We start from the raw sequence: 17,567 nt of genomic DNA, 5'->3' as shown, positions 1-17,567 counted from the left end.
CAGGGGCTGAAGTGGACCCTCAGCACAACATAGCTGCTCTACAAAAATGTGGCCAGAGTACATTTTTAAGCAGATCACTGATCCTGTTCCTCCTGACTGGGTGAGACTTCCCATCTGAGGTCTCTAGCCACCTCCTACAAGTGTGTTTTGGCAGGCAACAGGTTCACACCTCCCTAAAATGGAGCTCCCAGGGGAAGGAAAAGGCTGCCATTTTTGCTGTTTTGCAGGCTTCACTGGTGATACCTCTGGGTACTGGAAAATCCAAAGCAACTAGGGACTGGAGCAGACCCCCAGCATGCTGCAGCAGCCCTACAGAAAAGTGATCAGACTGTTAAAAGAAAAAAAAAAAATCCAAAGGTCTGCAACTTCAAAGATTGTAGGTAGATAATCCCACAAAAACGAGAAAGAATCAGCACAAGAATGATGAAAACTCAAAAAGCCAGAATGCCCACTTTTCACCAAATGACTGCATCACTTCTCCAGCAAAAGTTCAGAATCATGCTGAGGCTGAGATGGCTGAATGTCAGAAGTAGAATTTAGAATATGCATAGGAATTAAGTTAACTGAGCTAAAAGAATACATTGTAACCCAATGAAAGGAAGCTAGAAATCATGATAAAACATTGCAGAAGCTGACAGTACAGAGAAGAATGTAACCAATCTGAGAGAGATGAGAAACACACTTCAAAAACTTCATAATGCAATCACAAGTATTAATAGCAGAATAGAATAAACAGAGGAAAGAATCTCAGAGCCTGAGGATCTGCCTTTTTGAAAAAAGACAGGATGACAAGAATAGAGGAAAAAACGAAAATTAGTGAACAAAACCTCCAAGAAATATGGTATAATATAAAGAGACCAAATCTACAACTGACTGGCGTACCTGAATGAGATAAGGATAAGAACCAACATGGAAAGCATATTTCAGTATATCATCCATGAGAACTTCCCAACCTTGCTAGAGAGGCCAACTTTCAAAATCAGGAAATGCAGAGAACCCCAGTAAGATACTCCATGAGAAGATCATCCCCAAGACACATAATCATCAGATTCTTCAAGGTTGAAATGAAAGGCAGCTAGGGAGAAAGCCAGGTCACCTATAAAGGGAAGTCCATCAGACTAACAGCAGATCTCTCAGTGAAAACCCTATAAGTCAGAAGAGATTGGGGGCCAATATTTGAGATTCTTAAAGAAAAAAACAATTTCAACCCAGAATTTTATATCTTGCCAAACTAAGCTTCATAAGTGAAGGAGAAATAAGGTCCAGACAAGCAAATGCTGATGGAATTCATGACCACCAGACCTACCTCATAAGAGATTATGAAGGAAGCACTGGATATGGAAAGGAAAGACCATTACCAGCCAGTACAAAAACACAATTAAGTACACAGACCACTGACACTATAAAACAACCACATAAACAAGTCTGCAAAATAACCAGCTAATGTTATGTGACAGACAAAATAAAATCCACAGATATCAATAGTAACCTTAAATATAATGGGCTAAATGCCCCCAATTAAAAGATGCAGGATGGCAAGATAGATAAAGAACCAACACCCATTGGTATGCTGTCTTCAAGAGACCCATCTCACATGCAATGACACACACGGGCTCAAAATAAAGGGATGGAGAAAAATCTACCAAGCAAATGGAAAACAGAAAAAAGCAGGGGTTATAATCCTAATTTCTGAGAAAACAGACTTTAAACGAACAAAGATCAAAAAAGACAAAGAAAGGCATCACATAATGGTAAAGGGTGCAATTCAACAAAATCTAACTATCCTAAATATATATGCACCAAACACAGGAGCACCCAGATTCATAAAGCAAGTTCTTAGAGACTTTCAAAGAGACTTAGGCTCCTACACAGTAACAGTGGGAGATTTTACACCTCACTAACAATATTAGACAGATAATTGAGACAGAAAATTAACAAAGATATTCAGGACTTGAACTCAGCACTGCATCAAATGAACCTGATAGATATCTACAGAATTCTCCACCCCTAAACAACAGAATATACATTCTTGTCATTGCCATGTGGCACTTGTTTTGAAATCAATCACATAATCGAAGTAAAGCACTCTTTGGCAAATGCAAAAGAACTGAAATCATAACAAACAGCTTCTCGGACCACAACACAATCAAATTGGAAATTGAGACTGAGAAATTCACTCAAAACCATAAATTACATGGAAACTGAACAACCTGCTCCTAAATGACTTTTGGGCAAATAATGAAATCAAGGCAGAAATCAAATAGTTTCTTGAAACTAATGAGAACAAAGATACAACATACCAGAATCTCTGGGACACAGCCAAGGAGTGTTAGGAGGCAAATTTATACCACTAAATGCCCACATCAAAAAGTTAGAAAGATGTCAAGTTAACAACCTGATATCACAACTAAAAGAAATTGAGAACCAACAGCACACAAATTCTAAAGCTAGCAGAAGACAAAAAATAACCAAAATCAGAGCTGAACTAAATGAGATAGACACACAAAAAACCATTAAAAAGATCAACAAATTCAAAAACTGATGTTTTGAAAAAAATTCATAAAATAAATAGACTGCTAGCTAGACTAATAAAGAAGAAAAGAGAGAAGATTCAAATGAACATATTCAGAAACGACAAGGGGGATATTACCACTGACCCCAAGAAATACAAACAACCATCAGAGAATATTAGGAACACTTCTATGCACATAAACTAAAACATCTAGAAGAAATGGATAAATCCTTGGACACATACACCCTCCCAAGACTGAACCAGGAAGAAATTGAATCCCTAAACAGACCAATAATGAGTTCTAAAATTGAGGCAGCAATAAATAGCCTACCAACCAAAGAAAATCCAAGACCAGACAGATTCATAGCTGAATTCTGCCATATGTAAAAAGAAGAGCTGGGGCTGAGTCAGTGGCTCACGCCTGTAATCCCAGAACTATGGGAGGTCAAGGCAGGCGGATCACGAGGTCAGGAGATCAAGACCAGCCTGGCTTACATGGTAAAACCCAATCTCTACTAAAAATACAAAAACAAAATTAGCCGGGGCTGGTGGCGGGCGCCTGTAGTCCCAGCTGCTCAGGTGGCTGAGGTGGGAGAATGGTGTGAACCCAGGAGGCAGAGCTTGCTGTGAGCCGAGATTGTGCCACTGCACTCCAGTCTGGGCGACAGAGTGAGACTCCATCAAAAAAAAAAGAGCATTATGTTTTAATACATGTAATTGAGTTAATTTGGATTCATTTTTATCTGCTAGCTTAGGTTCTTACTGCAACTAATAGATGAAATCACTTTTGGTGTTTATGTCAGTCTTCGTAATGTGTAGTACTGCAGTTCCTGATAATGAAATGGTTAAGGAAATGAAAAGTTCTTCCTTAGAGGCTTGATTCTGCTGCACAAACTATGAAAGAGGTATTTGGAGATATTTTTCTTAATATGATTTAAAGAGTCATAGAGTTTGAAATAAACTTCTTAAAAAAGATTGTATGTTAACTTTTGACATATTTCATTTTCCCATTTTAAAATTTTTGCTCTGACAATATGCCTTTGAAGTAAAAACATTTGTTTCCTATAGGTAGTATATCATAAAAGAGATACTATCAGAATTAAATTAGAGAAATAAAACCATTAGGGATCACGCAGAATAAGCGATTTACTCTAGGGCTTTGACTTCATGTGATTTTAGTAGCTGCTAAAATAGTCTTGGTCTGCTGTTTCTACTCCATCTGCTACTGAGCTTGATGACACAGGAGTGGTGGTGATGTTTGAAAAATGGGCAAGTGGAGAAAAGTAATAACTGAAACTTGTGTCTGTTTCCCACGGAAACCCATAGTGGCCTCTTCTTTCTAAGCCTCCAACCTCAGTGCCACGGATGACTTGTGGAAGACACTGTCACTGTAGCCAAAGAGCCAAACTTAAACCTCGCTCAGAACTGAGATGTTGACAGAAAATCTTGAGCAGAAGCTGAAAACCTGGACTGGTCCACTGTCTGTGCCGATGTGAACGAAGCAATCTGCAGAAACTTTCATGAGCCTCAAAACATCCAGTCTTCATCAACCTTCCTAGAGTAAACACACCTACTGTTTTATTTTATTTTCCCAATCTTACAGATACCTTTTGTGGCTAAATCTAAGCAAAAACTAACAAGAAAAAAATTGGGGAAAATGTAGTTCAGCTTAGCCAAGTTAACACATTCTAAAGCCACCATAAACTATTTTTTGTCAGCTAGTCATCCAAACATACCTCTTCTTACCATAGTTAACTTCCAAAGAAAGACATCAGGAAAGTCATGCTTCAACCTAGTATTATGCCGCTATCCTGCATACAAACACAAAGCAAGCTAACCTTCTTCCTATAAAGGGTGTAATATCCTTTCATCCATTGTTAATTAATGTTCATTTTTCTGACTGAGTCACAAATCCTCTTTGATAGTCTAAAACGAAGACATTGACCCATTAAATTAACTAGTATTAACAAATCTGATGTTAGCTGAAGAATAAGAAATGGAAAGAGAAAATAATTGGTTAATAAATGTATTATGGTAGTAATGAAAACTAAAAGAAATACACATGACTTGTACAGTTTTCGTTTCTCCCTCTGGTAACGTGGTTGTAGCTGGTAAATAGCTAACTTCTGCCACTATCCATTCTATATCTGCATATCTCCTGTGCCCTTAGCTTGTTGAAGTTCCTTGCCTACTGATGTGATTCAAACTTTTACTACTGTCTGAACTGAGTTGCTGAATTGGTTCAGCCCTGCCTGAATTAGGTGGGTTTAGTTTTTCATTGACTTGAACCATGGGATATGGAAGTACAAAGAGGCATCTTAGGGAATCTTCTGCATTCCTGACATAATCTGTTTTTTATTCACGTTGTGTACTAGCAACCCAAATTCCTCTCGAAATTCACAATCACTTCAAGTAGTAAAAACTCAGTACCTTGCCATATAATTTACCAGCATCAGTACCCAAAATAGTCATGTTAACCTCAACTTCCAGTTTAAGGTAACCTACTGTGTGTCCCATGGTGGAAATATTTTATCTTTGGAAACTGAAAACATTAGAACAGCAAAGTCTAATGTTGTGGAGATAGGAAGCTACTGGATTAATAAGGGTGCTATTGAAAAAGTTATTCCCACTAACATCCCTTCTTTGATTTCTGAACCCAGGTAGAAAACATAAAACAAAACATAACACCAAATACAATAAATTGGGAGAAATTACCCAGGCTCTGTAAGGTACGACTTTGGGAGATTTGATTTCTTTATAAAAATTGTGAGAGAGGGAGAGGAAGCTAGCAGATATTATTCTTGCTGTGATTAAACAGTGGTACAGTTTGAAAAGTACACTCTCTAGATTCATTTACCTACTTGAGATATTGTGTTTTATTTTCAATTTTGTAATTTGTGCTATTTGAGTTTTATTTTAAATTTTGCAATCTTTATCCTGACAATATTCCACTGAAGCATGAATATTTATTTCCCAAGTAATGCTGCTGTTGAGAAATGAGATATAGAGTATTGGAATGAAAACAGCAAGGGTTGTACAGGTAGACAGCCTGGGTTTACATCTTGGCCTTCTTGTGAACTAGAAATAATCTTCAAAGAGTTAGCTAATGTCTACGACCCTAAGCTTTCTCATTATTAAATAAGTATAATAGTAATTTCACAGTATTTTGTCAGAATTAAAAAATGTATAAATCACTTAAATAATAATAGGCACATAATAAAACTATTCTAATTGTCTTTTAAATAGTAAAATACATAATTTCTATAAATTAATCAAGTTAAAATATTATGAAGTAATGTGAAATCATAAATCAATAATTTTATTCAAAAAAGCATCCTAGAAGTTGCATTCTGCTATTTATCTTGCATAACAAATACTAAAACAATGTATTTACTTTTGTTTTTACACATCTTTGTTGACCATTGAAAGAATCCAATTGCATTTACTTAAATACACATTTTAAAAGATGAATCTTTTATTAAATACATAACACACATATGCATGTTATTATATAGGTTTGTTTGATTTCTTCATAATGTTTATATTTGCAAATCTTACAGAAATGTGTGTACTTCATTTTGTGTTTTGTAGTTTATTTCCCATCACAGTTTTTTCTGAATTTACACTGTTTACTCAAGTCCCTAAGCTAACTTTTTTTTTTTTTTTGAGATGAAGTCTCACTCTGTCACCCAGGCTGGACTGCAGTGCACGATCTCAGCTCACTGCAACCTCCACCTCCCGGGTTCAAGCAATTCTCCTGCCTCAGCCTCCAGAGTAGCTGGGACTACAGGCACCTGCCACCACACCTGCCTAATTTTTGTATTTTTAGTAGACACGGGGTTTCACCATATTGGCCAGGCTGGTCTCGAACTCCTGACCTTGTGATCCACCTGCCTCGGCCTCCCAAAGTGCTAAGACCCTAAGCTATCTTAAAAGTTATTAAATGAATTTACACAGAAGTTTTATTATAGTAGTTCCACCTTACCTGCAGTTTCTCCAGCGTAGGTTTCAGTTACCTACAGTGAACTAACTGCAGCCTGAAAATATCAAAAGGAAAATTCCAGAAATAAACAATTCATAAGTTTTAATTGTGCACCTTTCTGTGTAGCATAATTATATCCCACGTCTTCCCACTCTGTATGTCCTGGACATGAATCCTTCTTTTGTCCAGCATCTTCACCTTCTCTGTGCTAGCCTCTCACCCATTAGTCACTTAGCAGCCAGCCATCTCAGTTATCAGATCTTTTGCCTGGATATAAGCAGTGCTTGTGTTCAAGTAACCCTTATTTTACTTAATAATGCCCAAAGCATAAGAGTGGTGATGCTGGCATATTGATATAATTGTTCTATTTTTGTATTGTTGTTAATCTCTTATGGTGCCTAGTTTAGGAACTAAACTTTATCATAGGAATGTATGTATATGAAAAAACATAGTATGTACAGCTATCAGCATCCACTGGAGGTCTTGGAACTTATCTCCAGCAGATATGGGGAGACCACTGTCGTGAGTTAGGGAAAATATGTTACCTATCAAATCTTTGATTAAACTGGCCATCTGATTGTAGCCAAAGCATGAATATTTTTAAAGGATGGGGAAGTCAGTATACCAGCATTTGGTCAAGGTTAACAATGAGTGTTTTGAATCTTTCATCCACTCTTTATTTTAATTTTAAAGCATCTTAAATCACTCATAAAGACATAGCCGAAACTATCTCCTTTCATTTAGTTGCATGTTCCCTAATCTTATTTATATTCTAAAATAGTTAGAACGTGTCATTATGAGTTTCTAAAATAAATTTTCATCTTTATACTAAGTGTTCAAATTATTTCCCTATTTATTCTAAATGTTCATGAGAAGACACCTGTTTGTTTTTTCTAGGTTAATATTTATAAAAATGAGGTTTGGAATCATAAACACTTTCAATAGTTCTTTAGAAACAATATAGAAAACAAAACTTGCATAGAAATACTCTGAGTGAGCTTTTAGTTATAAATTGACAGAAAAGAGAAAATAAGTTATGATGGCAATTATGTAAATGAATGTAGAAAATTAGCTTGCCACTGCACTTGTTTCAGGAATAATCTTACAAGTAAGAGGCAAACAAAGGAATTAGAGATAAACTAGTTCAAAATACAACTGTCATTGGCATAAATGGCCTCCCTTCATTTGAGCATTGCATAGATAATATTAATCTTTATTTTTGAAAATTGTTATTGATTTATGTATTTTTATTCTGTATCACATGCTTATTGAGTTAAAATTTAAGCTGCTCAAGAATTTCTGAGTTGAGATACAAACATCTGAAGAGATGAACCATTTAATATATAATGGGAAATTAACACACCCACCATAGAATAACCAAATACTTAAAAAATACAAATATTTCAGCAAATGAAACAAAAACCTGATATAGAGTCTACATTTACTATTAAATTATTTTATAATTTTGTCCAATGTATCACTGTCCATTTTGAATAATTTAATATTAATTTATTTGAATGTCATTCATTCAGATCTCACAAATTCTAAAAATAAACTACACATGACATGCACTAGAAAATAAGTACTTCCATATTTGAGTGTCATGTGCAAGAGAAAGTATGAGTACAAATGCAAACTCTTTTTGAACATAATAAGTCTATGAAAAGTAAGTTGAACTGTTCCCCCATTCCTCTATCAATAACCTCACCGTCAACAATAAATGTTTGTTTAGGTCCACTTTGAATATGACAATACATTATGGAGTTTGGATTCTATGGGGAATAAAAAAGACCCTACAATCTAGAGCAAGTAAATAAAGAGGAAATTAACAAGGGGAGTTAAAATAAATATTTCAGGTATTTAAAAATGTGAGTGATTATCAATAGCCCTAAGAATGAAACTGTCAAGAAGGTGGTTTGTGAAAATAATGCTAATTATCTGCTAGGCACTCCCTAAATACTTTATAAGCATGCCCTTGTTTAATCTCACAACAGCACTATAGAATAAGTAGTGTTGTTTTCCCAAATAAACAGATGGGAGAAAATGGGGTGTAAGTCAAATTGCTCAAGGTAACAAACTAATAAGGTGCCACAATCTGGATTTTTCCTGCTCTGAAATTTAACCTGAACAAAAGGTAAGAGAAGAAAGACCCTGAAGCTAGAGAGGACATTTTCAAAAGACAATGGTAAGACAATATAAATGCACATATAAACAGCACTAAAACAGAAAAAAACTGTGGGACATATTTCTAATCATACTCTGATAATAAATCGATAAGAATGATTTTGTTTACTCCTCAAGTTTGTATATAAAAAGGATAAAGTTTTGTCACTGGCTTCTGGAAACTGAGATTCTGTTAGCAGCAATATTGATTTATTTTTCCTTTGTTTTCTTATTCCCACCACCTCAATTTATATTTCTAATGATTTATAAATAATAATAAAATCCTGGACCACTAAATAGTTTGCTGGGCACTGTGGTAAATATTTTGAATCCTCAGGCCCAGGCTAAAGTTTTATGGACACAGCACCAATATTCCAACAAGAAAATCACAAAAGCTGACAACATTATAAATTTTGCGTTTTTTATTTTTCAGTTTTACATGTAGCTGCAGAGCTACTTTTCTACAATGTTTATTTTATTTTATATTTTACATATATTTTATAATCTAATTGAATATTTTCTATAGCAAAAAAAAAATAGTTTGCCTGCTTTTTTGGCGATATGGATTTTCCTGACAAAGAGGGGAGGGGATCTTTTTAAACTCACTACTTTCTAGCTTTATATATACAGTAAATTAAAAAATTCCTTAGATTCATTTATAATTCCTTGCCAAAAAATAAAATAAAATTCCTTGTAAGCTAACAGTTGGAATAAACAGTCTTTGAATGCTTACACATAACGTTTTAACATAATGTAACATTTATAATAATAAGCAAGATATTCATTTAATTTGAAATATATAGCATGTTAGAATCTTCATAAATATATTTTCAGAATAGTAAGGGAACAAAAAGAACGTGAGAATGAAAAGAAAGGAAAAAAGTAATGGTAAATACAATTACCTTAGGTGAAAAGAAAATAGAATGTGTCATAATATAAAACATGAGAAGTAAGATAAAATAATGTTTAAACAGAACTTACAAATTTGACAATCATAAGAAAGATAAAGAAACTTACACAAAAGTCCAAGTCCTGGCTCTGGTATACTAGTAAACCAGCCCCCTGGAAAATAAATTTTGATTTGAGTGGTTGCCTATATCCATGGTGTAAATACTCCTACCATGGTCAATTGCAAGCTATCAACTTAGTATCACTGAACAAGGAATTGGGAAGACATGTTAACAGTCTAGTCTCACAATCCAGTGGGAACCAGCTTCAGCATACCTTCACTCTTCCTCTTCCTCCATCTACTTTGAGATGTTCTTTGCAAGCACAAATTGAATTTCCTGTTTTTGGAATGTATGTGTAATCTACAATACAATGAACATAACACGGTTAAACTAGATAAGCCTGAGCTGCCAAGGCAATATTTACTTAACTAGTATTCTTGTACTCACCTTTCAGTTCCATGAAGAACTATATTCAGCTTTTGCCCCAAAATACTGCCCTTTCCAAAGGCAGTAAAATAAAATGTCATTTCTTGACTGCATGAATAAAATGGTTGAAAGACATGATTAGAGTACACACCCTAAGGAGTAGATCCAACTAGACAATTAATATCAAGATTTCTTATACAAGAAAGTAACAGAGTTACATTCCAAAGTAGCAGAGCATGGTTGAAAGAACTGTAAAGGATGCACGTTAAAGTGCTAGAAGAACATGGAAAAGACAAAAAGAATGCAATGTGAACCCCAGAACAACTTAGTCTTTTAATTATTCCCTAATGATAAAGTAATATAAAAGTTTTACTGAATGTCACTTATTTTCTGTTCTACGTAAATTATGGTAGCAAAGTCAACATGAATGCCATTGTATGATACACTTCTTTTTAAAAATATTATATGTTAAAGCCTCAGATAAACAAATCTAGCCTATTTTAATCAACATTCTTGAACAGGGGTGGGCAAAACCAGTCTCAGCAGCATTCCCTTACAGACTTTGCTTTAATGGGATTTGTTTTTGCTTGGATGAACTAAATAGATCTAAGCCTATATGTGAGTCATTTGATTTCAAGATTGAGAGTATTTGTTCATGTCAGCAATAAAATGTTTATTTGGGAATAGCACAGTTAACCATCAGCTAGGTAACCAAGGATGAGAATTAGTTTCCCAGGCAGAGGAGGTAGAGCATTCAAAAGAGGAGAAAAGATATATGCAGAGGAAGCTGTTAGGATTCTTTTGCTGCAAGATACTAAGATATAGCAGTGAGTGTCCTGAAATAAACTGAAAGGTAAATAAGAAGTCATGAAGGTTTTTACTCTTCTCTTGAGGTTTTCTATTTACTTGGCAGATCAACTGTTTTAAAATTTTGTTTAGAACAGCAGAAGTTTTATGGAGCAGATAGTATTATTTATTCATTATCTCCCATGACCTCTGTGCCCTTGCCATGGTTTCACTATGGGTTTAGTATGCTTCTTGACTGATTGTCATAGGCCAATGTCATTTGGACAGATAGGATATGAGCAAACTTTGAAATGTACTTGTATTATTTGATCTGTCTCTAGGACATCTGCATGCTTCATGGGGACAGCAAGTCACAAAAGGCCACTCATACCAAAAAACATGTGAAGAAAATCTGAACTACCTGTCGCAAAACCACCTCAGCAAATCCTAAAACCTATGAACAAAGAAAATGTTTGTCACTGTAAGATACGGACTTTGAAAGATGCTTATTACATAGCATTATTAAGGCGATTGTTGACTAATACTTTCTCTTTAAATGTAATTTTAGCTGGGCCTAATATATAAAATATGCAAAGCAGAATTGTTAGAGTTGATTGGCAGTGAGAGGCTCAAAACACCGCTTTGGTTAGCTCTCTTTTACCTCTTCCTGGTGCCCTTGGTTTAAAGGAAATTCGATTGTTAGTTGGGAATATAAAAGAATTTTAAGTGGAGGAGTACCACAATCAAATGTCTGTCTGTGCATACTGTACATGTTTAGAGCCAATTTAGTAACAGGAGTATGAATGGAAAATGATACTAATGGGCAGAGAGAATGCCGAAGTACAAGAGACAGATGCTGAAGACCTGAAATAAGTGACAAGAGAAAGATAAAAAGGGGGAATTTAAGACATTTTAGCGGGGTAGCTGACCTGACTAGAATATCAATGGGAAAAGCATCCAGGAAATGGTCCCCTTCTGCCCCCTGTATTAATTCATACCCTTAAACAATGAAGATATAATATTTCCACCTTATCACGTCTGTCTAATCACTTGTGGCAGAATAAGAAAGTGACTTAGTGAGCATTTACTATGTATCAGACAGTTGTAAATGAGAACCATAGTGGAGGAAAGATTTTTTTTCTCATTCATTGCAAGATGCATGGCTGATGCCCCTATAATAAAATACAGATTAACAAGACAAAAGCATAAAAATTTATTTAATATAAGCTTTATGTGACACAGAAGCCTTCGTAAGGAAATGAGAACCTAAAGAAGTAAGTAAACCTGTATATTTTTTATGTTATTTTTGATTTTAAAAAGTGAATGGTCATGAAGAAATATGATTAGACAATAACTAACAGGTTGGGGGTGGGGGTTAGCTAGTCTTGCTTTTGTAGATTCTTCTCCGTGTACCTATGTCTTCAAAGATAAGGATATTCCTTTCCTCTGGGTATAGGAATGGCACCTCTCAAATGTAGGTCTTATGAATTGCTTCAGGGAAGAAAGGCAAGGAGAAAGTGAAAGCAGTCTTCCTGATTCTGCTGTTTCCTCAAATGCCAAGGTGCCATATTTTGGAGTAGCATGGTTTGAACCCCATCAGTACAGGAAAAAACACATCATACCTGTGGAAATTTGGACAAAATAACGAAAACTTGATAACCAGGTAATATTAATAAGTTATATATCATTTAATTTTCTTCTTGTTTAAATATCAATTAGATAAGATAAAGAATGATGATGACGAAAATGATGATGATTATTTTAAAATCATGATTTCTCCAAGTAAGGAGAAGAAATTAGAAAAACAGCCTGATAGACTGAAATTAGAAACTATCGTATAATTTTTTTAAAAAACAAGGAAATTATTTTAATGGACAGTATAGTTGAAAAAAACACATGGGCGCTGGCATTAAATAAAACAGTAGCTAAAAAGAAGATAATATGCAGTTGGATAGACTTTTTGGTTTACATGGACTCTCAACAACTGACCTCTCAAGCAATCAGGCTCTACACACGTCAATCTCTCAGGAACGGTGTTAGTCCAGCGAGAATCCTGAGCAGTGGCCGCCATATGGAAACAATAAAGGGTCAAAGAGGAATTGGAGACAAGTGCTCCTGCTCAGGAAATCTCAGTGGAGGCCAAAGGGTGTAATCGTCTGGTTCCCTAATTTATCTTCTTGTAACAGCACCCTTAGATCTCAATGCTGAATCAGAGCACTAAGCATCACTTCAAGAAAGTAAGTGCTTAGCCGTGGATCACAGGGCAGGGCTGCTTTGATGCTCAGGGTTTGCAGACTGGTGAATTGGAAGCTTGAAGTTTTCACATTGAAGGAAACAACTTTGATATAAGCCTTGGGGCTGACATATCAAGAAAGGACTTCTGAGAATCAATTGATGATAAAAGCTCTATCCTGTTTTAACTTACTTTTGTGTGTGTGAAAAGAATGATACCAATTATTCTGTTTGCTAAGCTGGTTGGTTGTTCCTGTGGGAGGATGCCCATACTCTATAGTAAAGGGATGCTAACCCAAAGAGACATGTCTAATGAAACCTTTAACGTAAGGAAATATCACCAAGAACCTTAGAACCTTCAGAATTGTTTCCACTTAAGTGGTATTAGATAGAATAGAAAGTATAAATATTCAGCTGCTTTAGGTAATGCGTAAATAATGGGGTAAGAGATTCTCTCATATTGAATAGTATGAACTAATGCAATTGATTGCAAGCAATGAGAATCTCCAGAAAAAAAATCTCACTGGTCTTAAAACTCAGAAGAAATGTATTTGAGAGTATTAGAATAAATTTTCTAAGACTAGAAAAAAAGATGCAAGTTTATTCAAATTTCAATGGTTACACCAAAATATTTGCTCAAGTACATATTACTCAGTGTCCTCCCAAAAGCCTACAAACTTTAAAATTACATATTATTATATTTGTATACTACATACATTCAATATTGTTGGAGAAGTTGTGTGCCCAAGCCATATGCACTTTAATATAGTGATGTTATATTAATTAACACATTTAAAGATGTCCTATAAGTGCAGGAGGGCTTTTTTACATCTGACCTAATTTTGCTAGTTTATAAAATGTAAAGATTAGATTAAATGAATTTTAAGGTCCCTTCCCACATTAGAACTATAGGATATTGAATACCAAATGGCTAAATTGTATCATTAAGATATGTAAAACTTTCAAACATTTTGCCATTTGGATATATCATATTGTTACTTTACATGTTTACAGCAGAATTCTCATAAATATCTATAGAGTATGTTAGAACTCTATGAAAATAAGTGTCTAGACATACACTCGTTTTTAAAATGAAGAAAACAGGAATTTTACAAATGGCTGTAGTAAATGTTTTCTGATTAGATGAAATATGAAAATTGATAATAAGTATGATATTTATCACCTGATCAAAAATACACAAAAGATTGTAAATTCTGAGTTTACTCCACTTTTTAAATTATAGTTGAAGGTTTGCCTAAGATTATTACAGTAATATGCTGTACTCTGACTTGAAAATAACAATAGCTATCACATCAATTTAATTACAAATTCTAAACAATTATTTCATTACTTTAATTATAAATTCTTAGTAATTATTTTAGGCAATAAGATAGTAAAAAATGTTAACGTTAAAATAAGCAAGCATGAAAAATGGAAAAAACTATACATTCCCACAGACTATAGTCTCAGGCAAGTGTAAATAAATTCAAGACTCTTGTCAGACATTTCAGATACATTTTTTAAAAGTCAAATATTCTAAATTCATGAAGTTGTGTAAGATCGTTTATTCTTCTGTATTGATCATTACAGTAATTATAAACATGAACCCATTAATACACTGAAACTGTTTTTGTCAAGACTGCCAATGTCTTATGCAGCTAAGTTTAATGGTGAATTTTAGTTCTTATCTTACTATCCGCAGCATTTTTAACAGGTGATTACTCCTCTCTCCTTGCAACACTTTTGACACTTGGTTTCCAAGACTTTCTACTCTCCTGGATTTCTTTTGACCTCACTGTTCCATTCTTCCCTTGTTTTTCACATCCTTGATCTCTTAAAATTGGAGTGCCAACAAGGTTTTTCCTTGTTTCTCTTTATTCTCAACATTCACTTCTTGGCCTCTCATCCCTTCTTTTGCCTTTAATACAATCTATATGCTGACAGTTTTCAAATTCATATCTTTAATTCAAAACTTTCCCCCTGAACCCTTCAATTGAATGTGTAAACACACACATACAAACACACACACATACAAAGGCTCATCTATAACATCTCCACTTTGGTGTCCAATAGATAGATAATATAAAAGAAAACTAAAATTGAGCTTTGGATAGTCTTCCTAAAACATATATATTTTACCACTTAATGCTTTACCATGTAAACTTATATTTGTTTTTCAAGGAACAGTAGTCATTAGATATTTTCAAAGGACATTCCAAGTCGTCTGTGTATCCCTTAATTCACAAATTCTGTGATAGCATATAACTTCTCTCTTAAAATTCAGAAGAATATGGCTGAAAGTTTAACTAGGCCAGTCAAATTCTCAATCACAATTATTGCAAATATTAAAATGTGTGGAAAACAACAATGCCTCTTTGAGAATGGCTGCTAAATTGCTCTCCCAACACTAGGATACGTGTTCAGGGTATGTGACTCAAATTTGTGGATTACTACAACTATTAGGGGGCTTTCAGAGTCATTCACAAATAATGAGAATACTAAATCCTTATATGCCCACAAGCCCCTACAGTATTAATTAAATTATGCATGAAATTTTAACATGGATTAGCAACTATAATGTTACTCATGTATGTCTTATAGGAGCAATTAAATCTCTAATCCATCCCTGACGGCTCCAGTTCACAGAAATATTTATCTCTTCTGAAGTTCCAAAACATGTAATATTTATGCAACATATATAAGAGAGTTGGCAGATACCTCAATAGAGTATTGAATCCAAGTCCCATTATTAACTCCATTCTCATATGAAAACCTGAGATTGAGAAAGATGAAACAATTTGCCAAAGCAAAGTGTTATACTTTCCTTATATTTTACTTTCATACTTAAACTGACCCTATTTTAATAACTATCAACAGTAAACAGTTCAAAATAATTATCATACCTAAAATCAGACTACCAATGTCTGATTAAGTATTATAATGTGAAGACACTGAAAACATAAGAAAGGTCTGATAAACATCTTTGGATTTGTGGTTTACAAAAGCCGCGTAGCATAGTAGAGGACAACATAGTAAGTCTAACAGCCCTCACAAAATCAGTATTAAAAAGTTCAAAATTTAAAGGATAAATCTTCTCCGAAGGTATTCTCACATACATTAATCTTACCACAAAAAATTGAGTGATAATTAATACTATAATCTTTCTATGTAAAAAAAAATAAGAGTAAGTTGCTAGAGAAAAATTTCAAAAACCTAAATATTTACCTAAGAACTTTCTTCGCAGAGACTGCTTCACAAAAAAAAAAACTCTAACAATAATTTAAGTAAAAATTATCTTCCAAATTTTAGTTAAAGCAAGATATTTCTTGAAATGAATTTATGAGATCATTTGCAATGATCATTTAATAGTATCACAACACTAACAAGAAGAATTAATCTGAATATTTATTTCACCCAGAAGCCAAATTACATGTAACGATAAGAAAAAGTTGCTCACAAAATTTGAAGCATTTTTGGCAAAGAAAACAACTGCTTGGAATAAAGTTTTAAATATAAACCTCCTATGCATAAAAACACACTATAAGACATAGATGTAAATGGACTTTTTTTTTCCCACAACAATCACAGGCAAGAGAAGAACTAATTGAAAACCGATAAATTAAGTACAGTGCAGCAAGCGGTCTCTAGCTAACTCAGCCTATACATCAATAGGTCATTGTCAGTTAATTAAGTGAAGGCATAATCAGCTTAATTTATGTAGTTCACAGAAGTTAATGATATAATAGTACAGTACCTGACGTCTGACTTGTCCATATAACTTGTTTTATCCATTCAGTTCATTCTATTGTTCCTCAGAACAGACACTTTTTTCTGTAGCCCACTGTCTATGCTTGTCTTCCTACAGATGATAGGAAATTTGACACTTAAAAAATGAAGACAAAAGAACACTTAAACAATTTATATGAAAAACAACCTGATATTTCAGCAAATTATTGTGCATTACATAAAGTAAACATAAAGTGTAAAAATAAATAGAAGTTTTCTTAAAATAAAAGTGAATATTGAATTAATATTTGTGTAAATGTACATCATATGCATATATTTGATATAGAGTTATTAAAAAGATAAGCCAGTTAAGGAATTATAAAATATTGTGCAGTCATAAAATTTATATAAGCATGAACTTGAGAGATGTAAGAATTTATTGGTATATTTGTTAGCTGTGTTGCATTTCAACATTAGATTTTATACCTGCTGGTGGACGATCTTCTTTCTCAAGCAGAGTTCTTTTCCAATGTCTCTGAAGCTCATCTCTTTTCTGAAGCTGCAAGTTTACACACAAAGACAAGCCACAATGTCAACCAATTGGACCTAACTTAAGGAACCTAGGAGATCGATTTGTAAAGCAAAGAATGAACAGGACCCTATTTCTGAAGTACGTTGCTCAAACTGCTCTTTCATTAAAAGATGCTCTTTCTTATTGATTTTGGCTTAAGTAATGAGAAAGCTTATCCAAAAATCTTTAGCATTTGGGCTCAAGTTAAGGAAATCAATA

General features: G+C 34.1%; 1 protein-coding gene across 1 annotated transcript in view; it reads right to left on the bottom strand.

Moving 5' to 3' along the window:
- Positions 1-17,567, bottom strand: part of LOC106635048 (uncharacterized) — a 259,340-nt gene that overhangs the window by 40,337 nt on the left and 201,436 nt on the right. The window contains exons 9-14 of the mRNA XM_063606829.1: positions 17,264-17,336; positions 15,770-15,824; positions 10,055-10,141; positions 9,882-9,967; positions 9,675-9,719; positions 6,498-6,549 (exon numbers count right to left, since the gene is read on the bottom strand). Coding sequence (XP_063462899.1) covers positions 6,539-6,549; positions 9,675-9,719; positions 9,882-9,967; positions 10,055-10,141; positions 15,770-15,824; positions 17,264-17,336 — 357 coding nt within the window. The 3' untranslated portion in view covers positions 6,498-6,538. The remainder of the gene's footprint in view (positions 1-6,497; positions 6,550-9,674; positions 9,720-9,881; positions 9,968-10,054; positions 10,142-15,769; positions 15,825-17,263; positions 17,337-17,567) is intronic.

The sequence above is a fragment of the Pan paniscus genome, chromosome 7 (assembly GCF_029289425.2).
Source record: "Pan paniscus chromosome 7, NHGRI_mPanPan1-v2.0_pri, whole genome shotgun sequence".
In the NCBI taxonomy this organism is placed as follows: domain Eukaryota; kingdom Metazoa; phylum Chordata; class Mammalia; order Primates; family Hominidae; genus Pan; species Pan paniscus.
This window is presented reverse-complemented; position numbering and strand designations above follow the sequence as displayed.